Here is a 19,885-nt window from a genome sequence, read left to right on the forward strand (position 1 = left end):
GTTCCCTACTGTACTGTTCCCTACTGTAGTGTTCCCTACTGTACTGTTCTGTACTGTAGTGTTCTGTTCCCTACTTTTCTGTTCCCTACTGTACTGTTCCCTACTGTACTGTTCCCTACTGTACTGTTCTCTACTATACTGTTCTGTAGTGTTCTGTTCCCTACTTTTCTGTTCCCTACTGTACTGAGCCCTACTGTACTGTTCTCTACTGTACTGTTCTCAACTGTAGTGTTCTGTTCCCTACTTTTCTGTTCCCTACTGTACTGTTCTGTACTGTAGTGTTCTGTTCCCTACTTTTCTGGTCCCTACTGTTCTGTACTGTAGTGTTCTGTTCCCTACTTTTCTGTTCCCTACTGTACTGTTCTGTACTGTAGTGTTCTGTTCCCTACTTTTCTGTTCCCTACTGTACTGTTCCCTACTGTACTGTTCCCTACCGTAGTGTTCTCTACTGTAGTGTTCCCTACTGTACTGTTCCCTACTGTACTGTTCTCTACTGTACTGTTCCCTACTGTACTGTTCCCTACTGTACTGTTCCCTACTGTACTGTTTCCTACTGTACTGTTCCCTACCGTAGTGTTCTCTACTGTAGTGTTCCCTACTGTACTGTTCCCTACTGTACTGTTCCCTACTGTACTGTTCTCTACTGTACTGTTCCCTACTGTACTGTTCTATACTGTACTGTTTCCTACTGTACTGTTTCCTACTGTACTGTTCCCTACCGTAGTGTTCTCTACTGTAGTGTTCCCTACTGTACTGTTCCCTACTGTACTGTTCCCTACTGTAGTGTTCTCTACTGTACTGTCCCTACTGTAGTGTTCTCTACTGTACTGTTCTCTACTGTACTGTTCTCTACTGTAGTGTTCCCTACTGTAGTGTTCCCTACTGTACTGTTCCCTACTGTACTGTTCCCTACTGTACTGTTCCCTACTGTAGTGTTCCCTACTGTACTGTTCTGTACTGTAGTGTTCTGTTCCCTACTTTTCTGTTCCCTACTGTACTGTTCCCTACTGTACTGTTCCCTACTGTACTGTTCTCTACTATACTGTTCTGTAGTGTTCTGTTCCCTACTTTTCTGTTCCCTACTGTACTGAGCCCTACTGTACTGTTCTCTACTGTACTGTTCTCAACTGTAGTGTTCTGTTCCCTACTTTTCTGTTCCCTACTGTACTGTTCTGTACTGTAGTGTTCTGTTCCCTACTTTTCTGGTCCCTACTGTTCTGTACTGTAGTGTTCTGTTCCCTACTTTTCTGTTCCCTACTGTACTGTTCTGTACTGTAGTGTTCTGTTCCCTACTTTTCTGTTCCCTACTGTACTGTTCCCTACTGTACTGTTCCCTACCGTAGTGTTCTCTACTGTAGTGTTCTCTACTGTAGTGTTCCCTACTGTACTGTTCCCTACTGTACTGTTCCCTACTGTACTGTTCTCTACTGTACTGTTCCCTACTGTACTGTTCTCTACTGTACTGTTCCCTACTGTACTGTTCTCTACTGTACTGTTTCCTACTGTACTGTTCCCTACTGTACTGTTCTCTACTGTACTGTTCTCTACTGTACTGTTCCCTACTGTACTGTTCTCTACTGTACTGTTTCCTACTGTACTGTTCCCTACCGTAGTGTTCTCTACTGTAGTGTTCCCTACTGTACTGTTCCCTACTGTACTGTTCCCTACTGTAGTGTTCTCTACTGTACTGTCCCTACTGTAGTGTTCTCTACTGTACTGTTCTCTACTGTACTGTTCTCTACTGTAGTGTTCCCTACTGTAGTGTTCCCTACTGTAGTGTTCCCTACTGTACTGTTCCCTACTGTACTGTTCCCTACTGTAGTGTTCCCTACTGTAGTGTGCCCTACTGTACTGTTCTGTACTGTAGTGTTCTGTTCCCTACTTTTCTGTTCCCTACTGTACTGTTCCCTACTGTACTGTTCCCTACTGTACTGTTCTCTACTATACTGTTCTGTACTGTAGTGTTCTGTTCCCTACTTTTCTGTTCCCTACTGTACTGAGCCCTACTGTACTGTTCTCTACTGTACTGTTCTCTACTGTACTGTTCTCTACTGTACTGTTCTCTACTGTAGTGTTCCCTACTGTACTGTTCCCTACTGTACTGTTCCCTACTGTACTGTTCCCTACTGTTCTGTTCTCTACTATACTGTTCTGTACTGTAGTGTTCTGTTCCCTACTTTTCTGTTCCCTACTGTACTGAGCCCTACTGTACTGTTCTCTACTGTACTGTTCTCAACTGTAGTGTTCTGTTCCCTACTTTTCTGTTCCCTACTGTACTGTTCTGTACTGTAGTGTTCTGTTCCCTACTTTTCTGTTCCCTACTGTTCTGTACTGTAGTGTTCTGTTCCCTACTTTTCTGTTCCCTACTGTACTGTTCTGTACTGTAGTGTTCTGTTCCCTACTTTTCTGTTCCCTACTGTACTGTTCCCTACTGTACTGTTCCCTACTGTACTGTTCTCTACTATACTGTTCTGTACTGTAGTGTTCTGTTCCCTACTTTTCTGTTCCCTACTTTTCTGTACTGTAGTGTTCTGTTCCCTACTTTTCTGTTCCCTACTGTACTGTTCTGTTCCCTACTTTTCTGTTCCCTACTGTACTGTTCCCTACTGTACTGTTCTCTACTATACTGTTCTGTACTGTAGTGTTCTGTTCCCTACTTTTCTGTTCCCTACTTTTCTGTTCCCTACTGTACTGTTCCCTACTGTAGTGTTCCCTACTGTAGTGTTCCCTACTGTACTGTTCCCTACTGTTCTGTTCTCTACTATACTGTTCTTTACTGTAGTGTTCTGTTCCCTACTTTTCTGTTTCCTACTGTACTGTTCCCTACTGTTCTGTTCCCTACTGTACACTTCTGTTCCCTTCTGTTTCCTACTGTACTGTTCCCTACTGTACTGTTCCCGACTGTTCTGTTCCCTGCTGTACTGTTCCTTCTGTACTCTACTGCCCCAACTGGACTCGACTGTTCCCTGCTGTTCCCTAATGTACTCTACTGTTCCCTACTATTATGTTCCATACTGTACTGTTCCCTACTGTACTGTTCTCTACTATACTGTTCTGTACTGTAGTGTTCTGTTCCCTACTTTTCTGTTCCCTACTGTACTGTTCTCTACTGTACTGTTCTCTACTATACTGTTCTGTACTGTAGTGTTCTGTTCCCTACTTTTCTGTTCCCTACTGTACTGTTCCCTACTGTAGTGTTCCCTACTGTAGTGTTCCCTACTGTAGTGTTCCCTACTGTACTGTTCCCTACTGTACTGTTCTCTACTGTACTGTTCTCTACTGTACTGTTCCCTACTGTACTGTTCTCTACTGTACTGTTCCCTACTGTACTGTTCTCTACTGTACTGTTTCCTACTGTACTGTTCTCTACTGTACTGTTCTCTACTGTACTGTTCTCTACTGTACTGTTCTCTACTGTACTGTTCTCTACTGTACTGTTTCCTACTGTACTGTTCCCTACTGTACTGTTCTCTACTGTACTGTTCTCTACTGTACTGTTCCCTACTTTTCTGTTCCCTACTGTACTGTTCTGTACTGTAGTGTTCTGTTCCCTACTTTTCTGGTCCCTACTGTTCTGTACTGTAGTGTTCTGTTCCCTACTTTTCTGTTCCCTACTGTACTGTTCTGTACTGTAGTGTTCTGTTCCCTACTTTTCTGTTCCCTACTGTACTGTTCCCTACTGTACTGTTCCCTACCGTAGTGTTCTCTACTGTAGTGTTCCCTACTGTACTGTTCCCTACTGTACTGTTCCCTACTGTACTGTTCTCTACTGTACTGTTCCCTACTGTACTGTTCTCTACTGTACTGTTCCCTACTGTACTGTTCTCTACTGTACTGTTTCCTACTGTACTGTTCTCTACTGTACTGTTCTCTACTGTACTGTTCTCTACTGTACTGTTCCCTACTGTACTGTTCTCTACTGTACTGTTTCCTACTGTACTGTTCCCTACTGTACTGTTCTCTACTGTACTGTTCTCTACTGTACTGTTCCCTACTGTACTGTTCTCTACTGTACTGTTTCCTACTGTACTGTTCCCTACCGTAGTGTTCTCTACTGTAGTGTTCCCTACTGTACTGTTCCCTACTGTACTGTTCCCTACTGTAGTGTTCTCTACTGTACTGTCCCTACTGTAGTGTTCTCTACTGTACTGTTCTCTACTGTACTGTTCTCTACTGTAGTGTTCCCTACTGTAGTGTTCCCTACTGTAGTGTTCCCTACTGTACTGTTCCCTACTGTACTGTTCCCTACTGTAGTGTTCCCTACTGTAGTGTGCCCTACTGTACTGTTCTGTACTGTAGTGTTCTGTTCCCTACTTTTCTGTTCCCTACTGTACTGTTCCCTACTGTACTGTTCCCTACTGTACTGTTCTCTACTATACTGTTCTGTACTGTAGTGTTCTGTTCCCTACTTTTCTGTTCCCTACTGTACTGAGCCCTACTGTACTGTTCTCTACTGTACTGTTCTCTACTGTACTGTTCCCTACTGTACTGTTCCCTACTGTACTGTTCCCTACTGTACTGTTCCCTACTGTTCTGTTCTCTACTATACTGTTCTGTACTGTAGTGTTCTGTTCCCTACTTTTCTGTTCCCTACTGTACTGAGCCCTACTGTACTGTTCTCTACTGTACTGTTCTCAACTGTAGTGTTCTGTTCCCTACTTTTCTGTTCCCTACTGTACTGTTCTGTACTGTAGTGTTCTGTTCCCTACTTTTCTGTTCCCTACTGTTCTGTACTGTAGTGTTCTGTTCCCTACTTTTCTGTTCCCTACTGTACTGTTCTGTACTGTAGTGTTCTGTTCCCTACTTTTCTGTTCCCTACTGTACTGTTCCCTACTGTACTGTTCCCTACTGTACTGTTCTCTACTATACTGTTCTGTACTGTAGTGTTCTGTTCCCTACTTTTCTGTTCCCTACTTTTCTGTACTGTAGTGTTCTGTTCCCTACTTTTCTGTTCCCTACTGTACTGTTCTGTTCCCTACTTTTCTGTTCCCTACTGTACTGTTCCCTACTATACCGTTCTGTACTGTAGTGTTCTGTTCCCTACTTTTCTGTTCCCTACTGTACTGTTCCCTACTGTACTGTTCTCTACTATACTGTTCTGTACTGTAGTGTTCTGTTCCCTACTTTTCTGTTCCCTACTTTTCTGTTCCCTACTGTACTGTTCCCTACTGTAGTGTTCCCTACTGTAGTGTTCCCTACTGTACTGTTCCCTACTGTTCTGTTCTCTACTATACTGTTCTTTACTGTAGTGTTCTGTTCCCTACTTTTCTGTTTCCTACTGTACTGTTCCCTACTGTTCTGTTCCCTACTGTACACTTCTGTTCCCTTCTGTTTCCTACTGTACTGTTCCCTACTGTACTGTTCCCGACTGTTCTGTTCCCTGCTGTACTGTTCCCTTCTGTACTCTACTGCCCCAACTGGACTCGACTGTTCCCTGCTGTTCCCTAATGTACTCTACTGTTCCCTACTATTATGTTCCATACTGTACTGTTCCCTACTGTACTGTTCTCTACTATACTGTTCTGTACTGTAGTGTTCTGTTCCCTACTTTTCTGTTCCCTACTTTTCTGTTCCCTACTGTACTGTTCTCTACTGTACTGTTCTCTACTATACTGTTCTGTACTGTAGTGTTCTGTTCCCTACTTTTCTGTTCCCTACTGTACTGTTCCCTACTGTAGTGTTCCCTACTGTAGTGTTCCCTACTGTAGTGTTCCCTACTGTACTGTTCCCTACTGTACTGTTCTCTACTGTACTGTTCTCTACTGTACTGTTCCCTACTGTACTGTTCTCTACTGTACTGTTCCCTACTGTACTGTTCTCTACTGTACTGTTTCCTACTGTACTGTTCTCTACTGTACTGTTCTCTACTGTACTGTTCTCTACTGTACTGTTCCCTACTGTACTGTTCTCTACTGTACTGTTTCCTACTGTACTGTTCCCTACTGTACTGTTCTCTACTGTACTGTTCTCTACTGTACTGTTCCCTACTGTACTGTTCTCTACTGTACTGTTTCCTACTGTACTGTTCCCTACCGTAGTGTTCTCTACTGTAGTGTTCCCTACTGTACTGTTCCCTACTGTACTGTTCCCTACTGTAGTGTTCTCTACTGTACTGTCCCTACTGTAGTGTTCTCTACTGTACTGTTCTCTACTGTACTGTTCTCTACTGTAGTGTTCCCTACTGTAGTGTTCCCTACTGTAGTGTTCCCTACTGTACTGTTCCCTACTGTACTGTTCCCTACTGTAGTGTTCCCTACTGTAGTGTGCCCTACTGTACTGTTCTGTACTGTAGTGTTCTGTTCCCTACTTTTCTGTTCCCTACTGTACTGTTCCCTACTGTACTGTTCCCTACTGTACTGTTCTCTACTATACTGTTCTGTACTGTAGTGTTCTGTTCCCTACTTTTCTGTTCCCTACTGTACTGAGCCCTACTGTACTGTTCTCTACTGTACTGTTCTCTACTGTACTGTTCTCTACTGTACTGTTCTCTACTGTAGTGTTCCCTACTGTACTGTTCCCTACTGTACTGTTCCCTACTGTACTGTTCCCTACTGTTCTGTTCTCTACTATACTGTTCTGTACTGTAGTGTTCTGTTCCCTACTTTTCTGTTCCCTACTGTACTGAGCCCTACTGTACTGTTCTCTACTGTACTGTTCTCAACTGTAGTGTTCTGTTCCCTACTTTTCTGTTCCCTACTGTACTGTTCTGTACTGTAGTGTTCTGTTCCCTACTTTTCTGTTCCCTACTGTTCTGTACTGTAGTGTTCTGTTCCCTACTTTTCTGTTCCCTACTGTACTGTTCTGTACTGTAGTGTTCTGTTCCCTACTTTTCTGTTCCCTACTGTACTGTTCCCTACTGTACTGTTCCCTACTGTACTGTTCTCTACTATACTGTTCTGTACTGTAGTGTTCTGTTCCCTACTTTTCTGTTCCCTACTTTTCTGTACTGTAGTGTTCTGTTCCCTACTTTTCTGTTCCCTACTGTACTGTTCTGTTCCCTACTTTTCTGTTCCCTACTGTACTGTTCCCTACTATACCGTTCTGTACTGTAGTGTTCTGTTCCCTACTTTTCTGTTCCCTACTGTACTGTTCCCTACTGTACTGTTCTCTACTATACTGTTCTGTACTGTAGTGTTCTGTTCCCTACTTTTCTGTTCCCTACTTTTCTGTTCCCTACTGTACTGTTCCCTACTGTAGTGTTCCCTACTGTAGTGTTCCCTACTGTACTGTTCCCTACTGTTCTGTTCTCTACTATACTGTTCTTTACTGTAGTGTTCTGTTCCCTACTTTTCTGTTTCCTACTGTACTGTTCCCTACTGTTCTGTTCCCTACTGTACACTTCTGTTCCCTTCTGTTTCCTACTGTACTGTTCCCTACTGTACTGTTCCCGACTGTTCTGTTCCCTGCTGTACTGTTCCCTTCTGTACTCTACTGCCCCAACTGGACTCGACTGTTCCCTGCTGTTCCCTAATGTACTCTACTGTTCCCTACTATTATGTTCCATACTGTACTGTTCCCTACTGTACTGTTCTCTACTATACTGTTCTGTACTGTAGTGTTCTGTTCCCTACTTTTCTGTTCCCTACTGTACTGTTCTCTACTGTACTGTTCTCTACTATACTGTTCTGTACTGTAGTGTTCTGTTCCCTACTTTTCTGTTCCCTACTGTACTGTTCCCTACTGTAGTGTTCCCTACTGTAGTGTTCCCTACTGTAGTGTTCCCTACTGTACTGTTCCCTACTGTTCTGTTCTCTACTATACTGTTCTGTTCTCTACTATACTGTTCTGTACTGTAGTGTTCTGTTCCCTACTTTTCTGTTTCCTACTGTACTGTTTCCTACTGTACTGTTCCCTACTGTTCTGTTCCCTACTGTACACTTCTGTTCCCTTCTGTTTCCTACTGTACTGTTCCCTACTGTACTGTTCCCGACTGTTCTGTTCCCTGCTGTACTGTTCCCTTCTGTACTCTACTGCCCCAACTGGACTCGACTGTTCCCTGCTGTTCCCTACTGTACTCTGCTGTTCCCTAATGTACTCTACTGTTCCCTACTGTACTGTTCCCTACTGTACTGTTCCCTACTGTAGTGTTCCCTACTGTACTCTGCTGTTCCCTAATGTACTCTACTGTTCCCTACTATTATGTTCCCTACTGTACTGTTCCCTACTGTACTGTTCCCTACTGTACTGTTCCCTACTATTATGTTCCCTACTGTACTGTTCCCTACTGTACTGTTCCCTACTATTATGTTCCATACTGTACTGTTCACAACTGGACTCTACTGTTCCCTACTGTTCCCTACTATTATGTTCCCTAATGTACTCTACTGTTCCCTACTATTATGTTCCATACTGTACTGTTCCCTACTGTACTGTTCCCTACTATTATGTTTCTTACTATTCTGTTCCCTACTGTACTCTGCTGTTCCCTAATGTACTCTACTGTTCCCTACTATTATGTTCCCTACTGTACTGTTCCCTACTATTATGTTCCCTACTGTACTGTTCCCTACTATTATGTTCCCTACTGTACTGTTCCCTACTATTATGTTCCCTACTGTACTGTTCCCTACTATTATGTTTCTTACTATTCTGTTCCCTACTGTACTCTGCTGTTCCCTAATGTACTCTACTGTTCCCTACTATTATGTTCCCTACTGTACTGTTCCCTACTATTATGTTTCTTACTATTCTGTTCCCTACTGTACTCTGCTGTTCCCTAATGTACTCTACTGTTCCCTACTATTATGTTCCATACTGTACTGTTCCCTACTGTACTCTACTGTTCCCTACTATTCTGTTCCCTACTGTACTCTGCTGTTCCCTAATGTACTCTACTGTTCCCTACTGTTCCCTACTATTCTGTTCCCTAATGTACTCTACTGTTCCCTACTATTATGTTCCATACTGTACTGTTCCCTACTGTACTGTTCACAACTGTACTCTACTGTTCCCTACTATTCTGTTCCCTACTGTACTGTTCTGTTCCCTTCTGTACTGTTCCCTACTGTTCTGTACAGAGAGAGCTCAGCGCTCAGAAATAAATGAATTACAGCTCATGTCAAGAGACCATTGCAGGAGGATAGTACAGAGAGTCATGGAAACAGAGAAAGGAGAGAGAGAAGAGAAGAAAGAAGTGAAATGATGTAGAGAACAAGACAACTGTGGAATTTCTTTCTCAGTCCCTCCCAAACTCTCCTCCTTCTCCCCCATCTCCCTCTCCTCCTTCTCCCCATCTCCCTCTCCCCCTTCTCCCCATCTCCCTCTCCCCCTTCTCCCCATCTCCCTCTCCTCCTTCTCCCCATCTCCCTCTCCCCCTCCCCATCTCTCTCCCCTTCTCCCCATCTCCTCTCCTCCTTCTCCCCATCTCCCTCTCCTCCTTCTCCCCATCTCCCTCTCCTCCTTCTCCCCATCTCCCTCTCCTCCTTCTCCCCATCTCCCTCTCCTCCTTCTCCCCATCTCCCTCTCCTCCTCCTCCCCATCCCCTCTCCTCCTTTTCCCCATCCCCCTCTCCTCCTTTTCCCCATCCCCTCTCCTCCTTTTCCCCATACCCCTCTCCTCCTTCTCCCTATCCCCTCTCCTCCTTCTCCCCATCCCCTCTCCTCCTTTTCCCCATCCCCCTCTCCTCCTTCTCCCTATCCCCTCTCCTCCTTCTCCCCACCCCCTCTCCTCTCCCCCCACCCCCTCTCCTCCATCCCCTTCTCCCCTCTCTTCTCCCCATCCCTCTTTCCTCTCCTCCTCATTCCCCTCTCCTCTCTCCTCCCCATCCCTCTCCCCTCTCAAATCAAATGTATTTATATAGCCCTTCCTACATAAGCTGATATCTCAAAGTGCTGTACAGAAACCCAGCCTAAAACCCCCAAAAGCAAGCAATGCAGGTGTAGAAGCACGGCGGCTAGGAAAAACTCCATAGAAAGGCCAGAACCTAGGAAGAAACCTAGAGGAACCAGGCTATGAGGGGTGGCCAGTCCTCATCTGGCTGTGCCGGGTGGAGATTATAACAGAACATGGCCAAGATGTTCAAATGTTCATAGATGACCAGCATGGTCAAATAATAATAATCACAGTAGTTGTCGAGGGTGCGGCAAGTCAGTACCTCAGGAGTAAATGTCAGTTGGCTTTTCATAGCCGATCATTAAGAGTATCTCTACCGCTCCTGCTGTCTCTAGAGAGTTGAAAACAGCAGGTCTGGGACAGGTAGCACGCCCAGTGAACAGGTCAGGGTCCCATAGCCACAGGCAGAACAGCTGAAACTGGAGCAGCAGCACGACCAAGTGGACTGGGGACAGTAAGGAGTCATCATGCCAGGTAGTCCTGAGGCATGTTCCTAGGGCTTAGGTCCTCTGAGAGAGAGAAAGAAAGAGAGAATTAGAGAGAGCATACTTAAATTCACACAGGACACCGGATAAGACAGGAGAAGTACTCCAGATATAACAGACTGACCCTAGCCCCTCGACACATAAATTACTGTAGCATAAATACTGGAGGCTGAGACAGGAGGGGTCAGGAGACACTGTGGCCCCATCCGATGATACCCCTGGACAGGGCCAAACAGGCAGGATATAACCCCACCCACTTTGCCAAAGCACAGCCCCAACACCACTAGAGGGATATCTTCAACCACCAACTTACCATCCTGAGACAAGGCCGAGTATATCCCACAAAGATCTCCGCCACAGCACAACCCAAGGGGGGGCGCCAACCCAGACAGGAAGATCACGTCAGTGACTCAACCCACTCAAGCACCAATAAGCCAGTGACTCAGCCCCTGTAATAGGGTTAGAGGCAGAGAATCCCAGTGGAGAGAGGGGAACCGGCCAGGCAGAGACAGCAAGGGCGGTTCGTTGCTCCAGAGCCTTTCCGTTCACCTTCACACTCCTGGGCCAGACTACACTCAATCATGTGACCCACTGAAGAGATGAGTCTTCAGTAAAGACTTAAAGGTTGAGCCGGAGTCTGCGTCTCTCACATGGGTAGGCAGACCATTCCATAAATATGGAGCTCTATAGGAGAAACCCCTGCCTCCAGCTGTTTGCTTAGAAATTCTAGGGACAATTAGGAGGCCTTTGTCTTGTGACCGTAGCGTACGTGTAGGTATGTACGGCAAGACCAAATCGGAAAGATGGGTAGGAGGCCATGATTATTTTCATCATTGTGTCAAGAGATATAGTACTAAAACACTTGAGTGTCTCCCTTGAGCCTAGGTCCTGGAGTTGTGCAGACTCAGGACAACTGAGCTTTGGAGGAATACGCAGATTTAAAGAGGAGTCCGTAATTTGCTTTCTAATGATCATGATCTTTTCCTCAAAGAAGTTCATGAATTTATTACTGCTGAAGTGAAAGCCATCCTCTCTTGGGGAATGCTGCTTTTTAGTTAGCTTTGCGACAGTATCAAAAATAAATTTAGGATTGTTCTTATTTTCCTCAATTAAGTTGGAAAAATAGGATGATCGAGCAGCAGTAATGGCTCGTCGATACTGCACGGCTAGTCGGAAGACTTCCAGTTTGGTGGGACGCCATTTCCGTTCCAATTTTCTGGAAGCTTGCTTCAGGGCTCGGGTACTTTCTGTATACCAGGGAGCTAGTTTCTTATGACAAATGTTTTTAGGTTTTAGGGGTGCAACTGCATCTAGGGTATTGCGCAAGGTTAAATTGAGTTCCTCAGTTAGGTGGTTAACTGATTTTTGTCTGACGTCCTTGGGTAGGCAGAGGGAGTCTGGAAGGGCATCAAGGAATCTTTGTGTTGTCTGAGAATTTATAGCACGACTTTTGATGCTCCTTGGTTGGGGTCTGAGCAGATTATTTGTTGCGATTGCAATCGTAATAAAATGGTGGTCCAATAGTCCAGGATTATGAAGAAAAACATTAAGATCCACAACATTTATTCCATAGGACAAAACTAGGTCCAGAGTATGACTGTGACAGTGAGTAGGTCCAGAGACATGCTGGACAAAACCCACTGAGTCGATGATGGCTCCGAAAGCCTTTTGGAGTGGGTCTGTGGACTTTTCCATGTGAATATTAAAATCACCAAAAGTTAGAATTTTATCTGCTATGACTACAAGGTCCGATAGGAATTCAGGGAACTCAGTGAGAAACGCTGTATATGGCCCAGGAGGCCTGTAAACAGCAGCTATAAAAAGTGATTGAGTAGGCTGCATAGATTTCATGACTAGAAGCTCAAAAGACGAAAACGGCATTTATTTTATTTTATTGAAATTTGCTATTTTCTAAATGTTAGCAACACCTCCTCCTTTGTGGGATGCACGGGGGAAATGGTCACTAAGTGTAACCAGGAGGTGAGGCCTCATTTAACACAGTAAATTCATCAGGCTTAAGCCATGTTTCAGTCAGGCCGATCACATCAAGATTATGATCAGTGATTAGTTCATTGATTATAACTGCCTTTGAAGTGAGGGATCTAACATTAAGTTGTCCTATTTTGAGATGTGAGGTTTCACAATCTCTTTCAATAATGGCAGGAATGGAGGAGGTCTTTATCCTAGTGAGATTGCTAAGGCGAACTCCGCCATGTTTAGTTTTGCCCAACCTAGGTCGAGGCACAGACACGGTCTCAATGGGGATAGCTGAGCTGACTACACTGACTGTGCTTGTGGCAGACTCCAATAAGCTGGCAGGCTGGCTAACTGCCTGTACCCTATTTCATTGTGGAGGTGGAGGAGTTAGAGCCCTGTCTATGTTGGTAGATAAGATGAGAGCACCCCTCCAGCCAGGATGGAGTCCGTCACTCCTCAGCAGGTCAGGCTTGGTCCTGTTTGTGGGTGAGTCCCAGAAAGAGGGCCAATTATCTACAAATTCTATCTTTTGGGAGGGGCAGAAAACAGTTTTCAACCAGCGATTGAGTTGTGAGACTCTGCTGTAGAGCTCCCCCTAACTGGGAGGGGGCCAGAGACATCTTTCTAGCTGATTTACATGCTGAAGCTATGTTGCGCTTGGTGACCTCTGACTGTTTCATCCTAACATCGTTGGTGCCGACGTGGATAACAATATCTCTATACTCTCTACCCTCGCCAGTTTTAGCCAGCACCATCTTCAGATTAGCCTTAACGTCGGTAGCCCTGCCCCCTGGTAAACAGCGTATGATCGCTGGATGATTCATTTAAGTCTAATACTACGGGTAATGGAGTTGCCAATGACTAGGGTTTTCAATTTGTCAGAGCTAATGGTGGGAAGCTTCAGCGTCTCAGACCCCATAATGGGAGGAGTAAAGACGAGAAGGCTCGGCCTCAGACTCGCTGCTTAATGGGGAAAACCAGTTGAAACTTTCTGTCGGCTGAATGAGCGACACCGGTTGAACACTCTCTCCTCTCCTCCCCATCCCCTTCTCCTCTCTCCTCCCCATCCCCTTCTCCTCTCTCCTCCCCACCCCCCTCTTCTCTCCTCCCCATCCCCCTCTCTTCTCTCCTCCATCCCCCTCTCCTCCCCATCCCCCTCTCTCTTCTCTCCTCCATTCCCTCTCCTCCCCACCCCCTCTCTCCTCTCCTCCCCATCCCCTTCTCTCTCTCCTCCCCATCCCCTTCTCCTCTCTCCTCCCCCCCCCTCTCTTCTCTCCTCCCCATCCCCCTCTTTCTCTCCTCCCCACCCCCCTCTCCCTCTCCTCCCCATCCCCTTCTCCTCTCTCCTCCCCACCCCCTCTCTTCTCTCCTCCCCATCCCCTCTCTTTCTCTCCTCCATCCCCCTCTCCTCCCCATCCCCCTCTCTTCTCTCCTCCATTCCCATCTCCTCCCATCCCCTCTCTTTCTCTCCTCCATTCCCCTCTCCTCCCCCATCCCTCTCTCTTCTCTCCCCATCCCCCTCACCTCTCTCCTCCCCATCCCTCTCTCTTCTCCCCCCATCCCCTCACCTCTCTCCTCCCCATCTCCCCTCTTGTCTCCTCCCCATCTCCCCCTTCTCCGCTTTCCTCTCTCCTCCCCATCCCGCTCTCCTTTTTCCACACTCCTCTTTCCTCTCTCCTCCCCATCCCTCTCTCCTCCCCATCCCTCTCTCCTCCCCCATCCCTCTCTCCTCTCTCTTCCCCATCCCTTCTCTTCTCTCCCCCATCCCCCTCACCTCTCTCCTCCCCATCTTCCCTCTCTTGTCTCCTCCCCTTCTCCTCTTCCCTCTCTCCTCTCCCCGTCCCTCTCCTCCCCCATTCCTCTCTCATCCCTCTCTCCTCCCCATCCCTCTCACCTCTTTCCTCTCTACTCCCATCCCCCTCTCCTCACCATCCCTCTCTCCTCTCTCCTCCCCATCCCTCTCACCATCCCTCTCTCCTCTCTCCTCCCCATCCCTCTCTCCTCTCTCCTCCCCATCCTCTCTCCTCCCCATCCCCCTCTCCTCACCATCCCTCTCTCTCCTCTCCCATCCCCGCTCCGCTCTCCTCCCCATTTCTCTCTTCTCTCCTCCCCATCCCCTCTCTTCTCTCCTCCCATACCCCTCTCCGCTCTCCTCCCCATCCCTCTCTCTTCTCTCCTCCCCATCCCTCTCTCCTCTCTCCTCCCCATCCCTCTCCCTCTCCTCCCCATCTCTCTCCTCCCCATCCCTCTCTGTTCTCTCCTCCCCATCCCTCTTTCTTCTCTCCTGCCCATCCCTCTCTCCTCTCTCCTCCCCATCCCTCTCTCCTCTCTCTCCCCATCCCTCTCCTCCCCATCACTCTCCTCCCTCTCCTCTCACCTCTTTCCTCTCTCCTCCCCATCCCCTCTCTTCTCTTCTCTCCTCCTATCCCCCTCTCCGCTCTCCTCCCCATCCCTCTCTCTTCTCTCCTCCCCATCCCTCTCTTCTCTCCTCCCCATCCCTCTCTCTTCTCTCCTCCCCATCCCTCTCTCTTCTCTCCTCCCCATCCCTCTCTCTCTCTCCTCCCCATCCCTCTCCTCCCCATCCCTCTCCCTCTCTCTCCTCCCTCTCCTCTCACCTCTTTCCTCTCTCCTCCCCATCCCTCTCTCTCCTCTCCCATCCCTCTCTCCTCTCTCCTCCCCCATCCCCATCCCTCTCTCCTCCCATCCCTCTTTCCTCTCGCCTCCCCATCCCTCTCTCCTCTCCTCCCCATCCCCCTCTCCTCCCCATCCCCCTCTCTGCTCTCCTCCCCATCTCTCTCTCTTCTCTGCTCCCCCCATCCCCCTTTCCTTCCATCCTCTGCTCAATTGACAGAGCAGCAGGTGCTCTTTGCAGCACAACAGATACGCTTCTAGGAAGGAGAGAAGCTATACTTTATTTTCTGGGGACGACCCTTAAGTGTGACTCTTCACACACACAATGTATATTCCATTCCAGCTACCAACTTCAGAGGTGTTCAATTAACTTTCCCTCCTCTCTCTCTCTCCTCCCTCTCCCTTTTTCTCTCGTTCCCTTTCCCCTCTCTCTCTCATTCCCTTCTCTCTCTCTCTCTCTCTCTCTCTCTCTCTCTCTCTTTCCCTCTCTCTCAGCTCCACTCTCTGAAGAGTAAGCTGAAGAAGCAGTCGACAGCAACAGGAAGTGGAGTAGCGAGGTCCTTCCTCCGAGCTCAGGCTGCTTTGTTTGGATCCTACAGAGACGCCCTTCGATACAAACCTGTAAGAACCTAACCCTTACCCTTAGATACAAACCTCTAATAACCTACACCTAACCCTTAGATACAAACCTGTAATAACCTACACCTAACCCTTCGATACAAACCTGTAGAACTTAACCCTTACCCTTAGATACAAACCTGTAATAACCTACACCTAACCCTTAGATACAAACCTGTAAGAACCTAACCCTAACCCTTAGATACAAACCTGTAATAACCTACACCTAACCCTTCGATACAAACCTGTAAGAACCTAACCCTTACCCTTAGATACAAACCTGTAATAACCTAACCCTTACCCTTAGATACAAACCTCTAATAACCTACACCTAACCCTTAGATACAAACCTGTAATAACCTACACCTAACCCTTCGATACAAACCTGTAGAACTTAACCCTTACCCTTAGATACAAACCTGTAATAACCTACACCTAACCCTTAGATACAAACCTGTAAGAACCTAACCCTAACCCTTAGATACAAACCTGTAATAACCTACACCTAACCCTTCGATACAAACCTGTAAGAACCTACACCTAACCCTTAGATACAAACCTGTAATAACCTACACCTAACCCTTAGATACAAACCTGTAATAACCTACACCTAACCCTTAGATACAAACCTGTAGAACTTAACCCTAACCCTTAGATACAAACCTGTAAGAACTTAACCCTAACCCTTAGATACAAACCTGTAATAACCTACACCTAACCCTTAGATACAAACCTGTAGAACTTAACCCTAACCCTTAGATACAAACCTGTAAGAACCTAACCCTAACCCTTAGATACAAACCTGTAATAACCTACACCTAACCCTTAGATACAAACCTGTAGAACTTAACCCTAACCCTTAGATACAAACCTGTAGAACTTAACCCTTACCCTTAGATACAAACCTGTAATAACCTAACCCTAACCTTTAGATACAAACCTGTAGAACCTAACCCTTACCCTTAGATACAAACCTGTAGAACCTAACCCTTACCCTTAGATACAAACCTGTAGAACCTAACCCTTACCCTTAGATACAAACCTGTAGAACCTAACCCTAACCCTTAGATACAAACCTGTAGAACCTATCCCTAACCCTTACCCTTAGATACAAACCTGTAGAACCTATCCCTAACCCTTACCCTTAGATACAAACCTGTAGAACCTAACCCTTACCCTTAGATACAAACCTGTAGAACCTATGCCTAACCCTTACCCTTAGATACAAACCTGTAAGAACCTAACCCTAACCCTTAGATACAAACCTGTAATAGCCTAACCCTAACCCTGAGATACAAACCTGTAAGAACCTAACCCTTAGATACAAACCTGTAGAACCTAACCCTTAGATACAAACCTGTAATAACCTAACCCTTAGATACAAACCTGTAGAACCTAACCCTTACCCTTAGATACAAACCTGTAATAACCTAACCCTTAGATACAAACCTGTAGAACCTAACCCTTACCCTTAGATACAAACCTGCAACAACCTAACCCTTACCCTTAGATACAAACCTGTAGAACCTAACCCTTAGATACAAACCTGTAAGAACCTAACCCTAACCCTTAGATACAAACCTGTAATAACCTAACACTAACCCTTAGATACAAACCTGTAAGAACCTAACCCTAACCCTTAGATACAAACCTGTAATAACCTAACCCTAACCCTTAGATACAAACCTGTAGAACCTAACCCTAACCCTTAGATACAAACCTGTAAGAACCTAACCCTTAGATACAAACCTGTAAGAACCTAACCCTAACCCTTAGATACAAACCTGTAAGAACCTAACCCTAACCGTTAGATACAACCCTGTAGAACCTAACCCTTACCCTTAGATACAAACCTGTAGAACCTATCCCTTACCCTTAGATACAAACCTGTAATAACCTAACCCTTAGATAAAAACCTGTAGAACCTAACCCTAACCCTTAGATACAAACCTGTAATAACCTAACCCTAACCCTAACCCTTAGATACAAACCTGTAATAACCTAACACTAACCCTTAGATACAAACCTGTAATAAATTAACCCTAACCCTTAGATACAAACCTGTAATAACCTAACACTAACCCTTAGATACAAACCTGTAATAACCTAACCTTAACCCTTAGATACAAACCTGTAATAACCTAACACTAACCCTTAGATACAAACCTGTAATAAATTAACCCTTACCCTTAGATACAAACCTGTAATAACCTAACCCTAACCCTTAGATACAAACCTGTAATAACCTATCCCTAACCCTTAGATACAAACCTGTAGAACCTAACCCTAACCCTTAGATACAAACCTGTAATAACCTAACCCTAACCTTTGGAAAAAAACCTGTAGAACCTAACCCTATCCCTTAGATACAAACCTGTAAGAACCTAACCCTAACCCTTAGATACAAACCTGTAGAACCTAACCCTAACCCTTAGATACAAACCTGTAAGAACCTAACCCTTACCCTTAGATACAAACCTGTAAGAACCTAAACCTTAGATACAAACCAGTAAGAACCTATCCCTAACCCTTAGATACAAACCTGTAAGAACCTAACCCTTACCCTTAGATACAAACCTGTAAGAACCTTACCCTTAGATACAAACCTGTAGAACCTAACCCTTACCCTTAGATACAAACCTGTAGAACCTAACCCTAACCCTTAGATACAAACCTGTAGAACCTATCCCTAACCCTTAGATACAAACCTGTAATAACTCAACCCTAACCCTTAGATACAAACCTGTAGAACCTAACCCTAACCCTTAGATACAAACCTGTAATAACTCAACCCTAACCCTAACCCTTAGATACAAACCTGTAGAACCTAACCCTTACCCTTAGATACAAACCTGTAATAACTTAACCCTAACCCTAACCCTTAGATACAAACCTGTAATAACCTAACCCTTAGATACAAACCTGTAGAACCTAACCCTTACCCTTAGATACAAACCTGTAGAACCTAACCCTTACCCTTAGATACAAACCTGTAATAACTTAACCCTAACCCTAACCCTTAGATACAAACCTGTAATAACCTAACCCTTAGATACAAACCTGTAGAACCTAACCCTTACCCTTAGATACAAACCTGTAATAAATTAACCCTAACCCTTAGATACAAACCTGTAATAACCTAACACTAACCCTTAGATACAAACCTGTAATAACCTAACACTAACCCTTAGATACAAACCTGTAATAACCTAACCCTAACCCTTAGATACAAACCTGTAATAACCTAACACTAACCCTTAGATACAAACCTGTAGAACCTAACCCTAACCCTTAGATACAAACCTGTAATAACCTAACCCTAACCCTAACCCTTAGATACAAACCTGTAATAACCTAACACTAACCCTTAGATACAAACCTGTAATAAATTAACCCTAACCCTTAGATACAAACCTGTAATAACCTAACACTAACCCTTAGATACAAACCTGTAATAAATTAACCCTAACCCTTAGATACAAACCTGTAGAACCTAACCCTAACCCTTAGATACAAACCTGTAATAACCTAACACTAACCCTTAGATACAAACCTGTAATAACTTAACCCTAACCCTTAGATACAAACCTGTAATAACTTAACCCTAACCCTTAGATACAAACCTGTAAGTTTGTGAAATGAAAGGTGTTTTTTAACACTGAGTGAAGGTTGAAGGTTTTGAGTTGAAAGAAGGTGGGCTTGTCTGAAACACAGACACTGAAGGAGTCCGCCTTGTACCATCTTCCTGTCCTTTTCTAGGCTAAACCCCAGAACATGTCTCTCTCGTTCTGCCTCTCAATTGCAAGTTACTCCAGTTAAGACCAGAACAAAGCATGTAGTGTTTGTCAAATAGCAGGGCCTTTGTTCACAGGCTTTGAGGGTAATTGGGTGGTGTTGAGCCCTGGAGTGGGGATCCATAAATGATGCCTCTGTGTTGTCTGTATACAGACAGTAGTAGAAACATACCGCCTGACTCCCTTTAGAAAACACACACTTAAAGCAGAGAGAGAAGGGAGTGTGTGTGTGTACCGTGATGTCCTCTCACAACACACCATCTCTCCAGTCCCCATAGGTTCTGGAAAAAAGCCTACGATTCCACACACACATACACACACACACAATCTGAGTTAAATGAAGGAGCCCCCCCCTGACTGAACCATGTGTTTTTGGATCACATATGCTTTGACAGAACGTGTGTGTGTGATGGTTGGGGGGGAGGTCGTTGTCGGAGCCTTGCTGAGCTGTAAATGAAACAACGGAGGAGAAAGATATCTGTTAATCACACTGCTATGAATCTAGAAATATAGGCTATATATATATACACAGTTGAAGTCGGAAGTTTA

At 45.2% G+C, this 19,885-nt stretch overlaps 1 protein-coding gene across 1 annotated transcript in view; it reads left to right on the top strand.

The window, feature by feature from the left end:
- The window catches only part of LOC115125399 (DENN domain-containing protein 1B-like), a 259,940-nt gene that overhangs the window by 156,272 nt on the left and 83,783 nt on the right, over nt 1–19,885 (top strand). Inside the window, exon 14 of the mRNA XM_065009257.1 lies at nt 15,420–15,545. Coding sequence (XP_064865329.1) covers nt 15,420–15,545 — 126 coding nt within the window. The remainder of the gene's footprint in view (nt 1–15,419; nt 15,546–19,885) is intronic.

Source organism: Oncorhynchus nerka, linkage group LG24, assembly GCF_034236695.1.
Source record: "Oncorhynchus nerka isolate Pitt River linkage group LG24, Oner_Uvic_2.0, whole genome shotgun sequence".
Lineage (NCBI taxonomy): Eukaryota > Metazoa > Chordata > Actinopteri > Salmoniformes > Salmonidae > Oncorhynchus > Oncorhynchus nerka.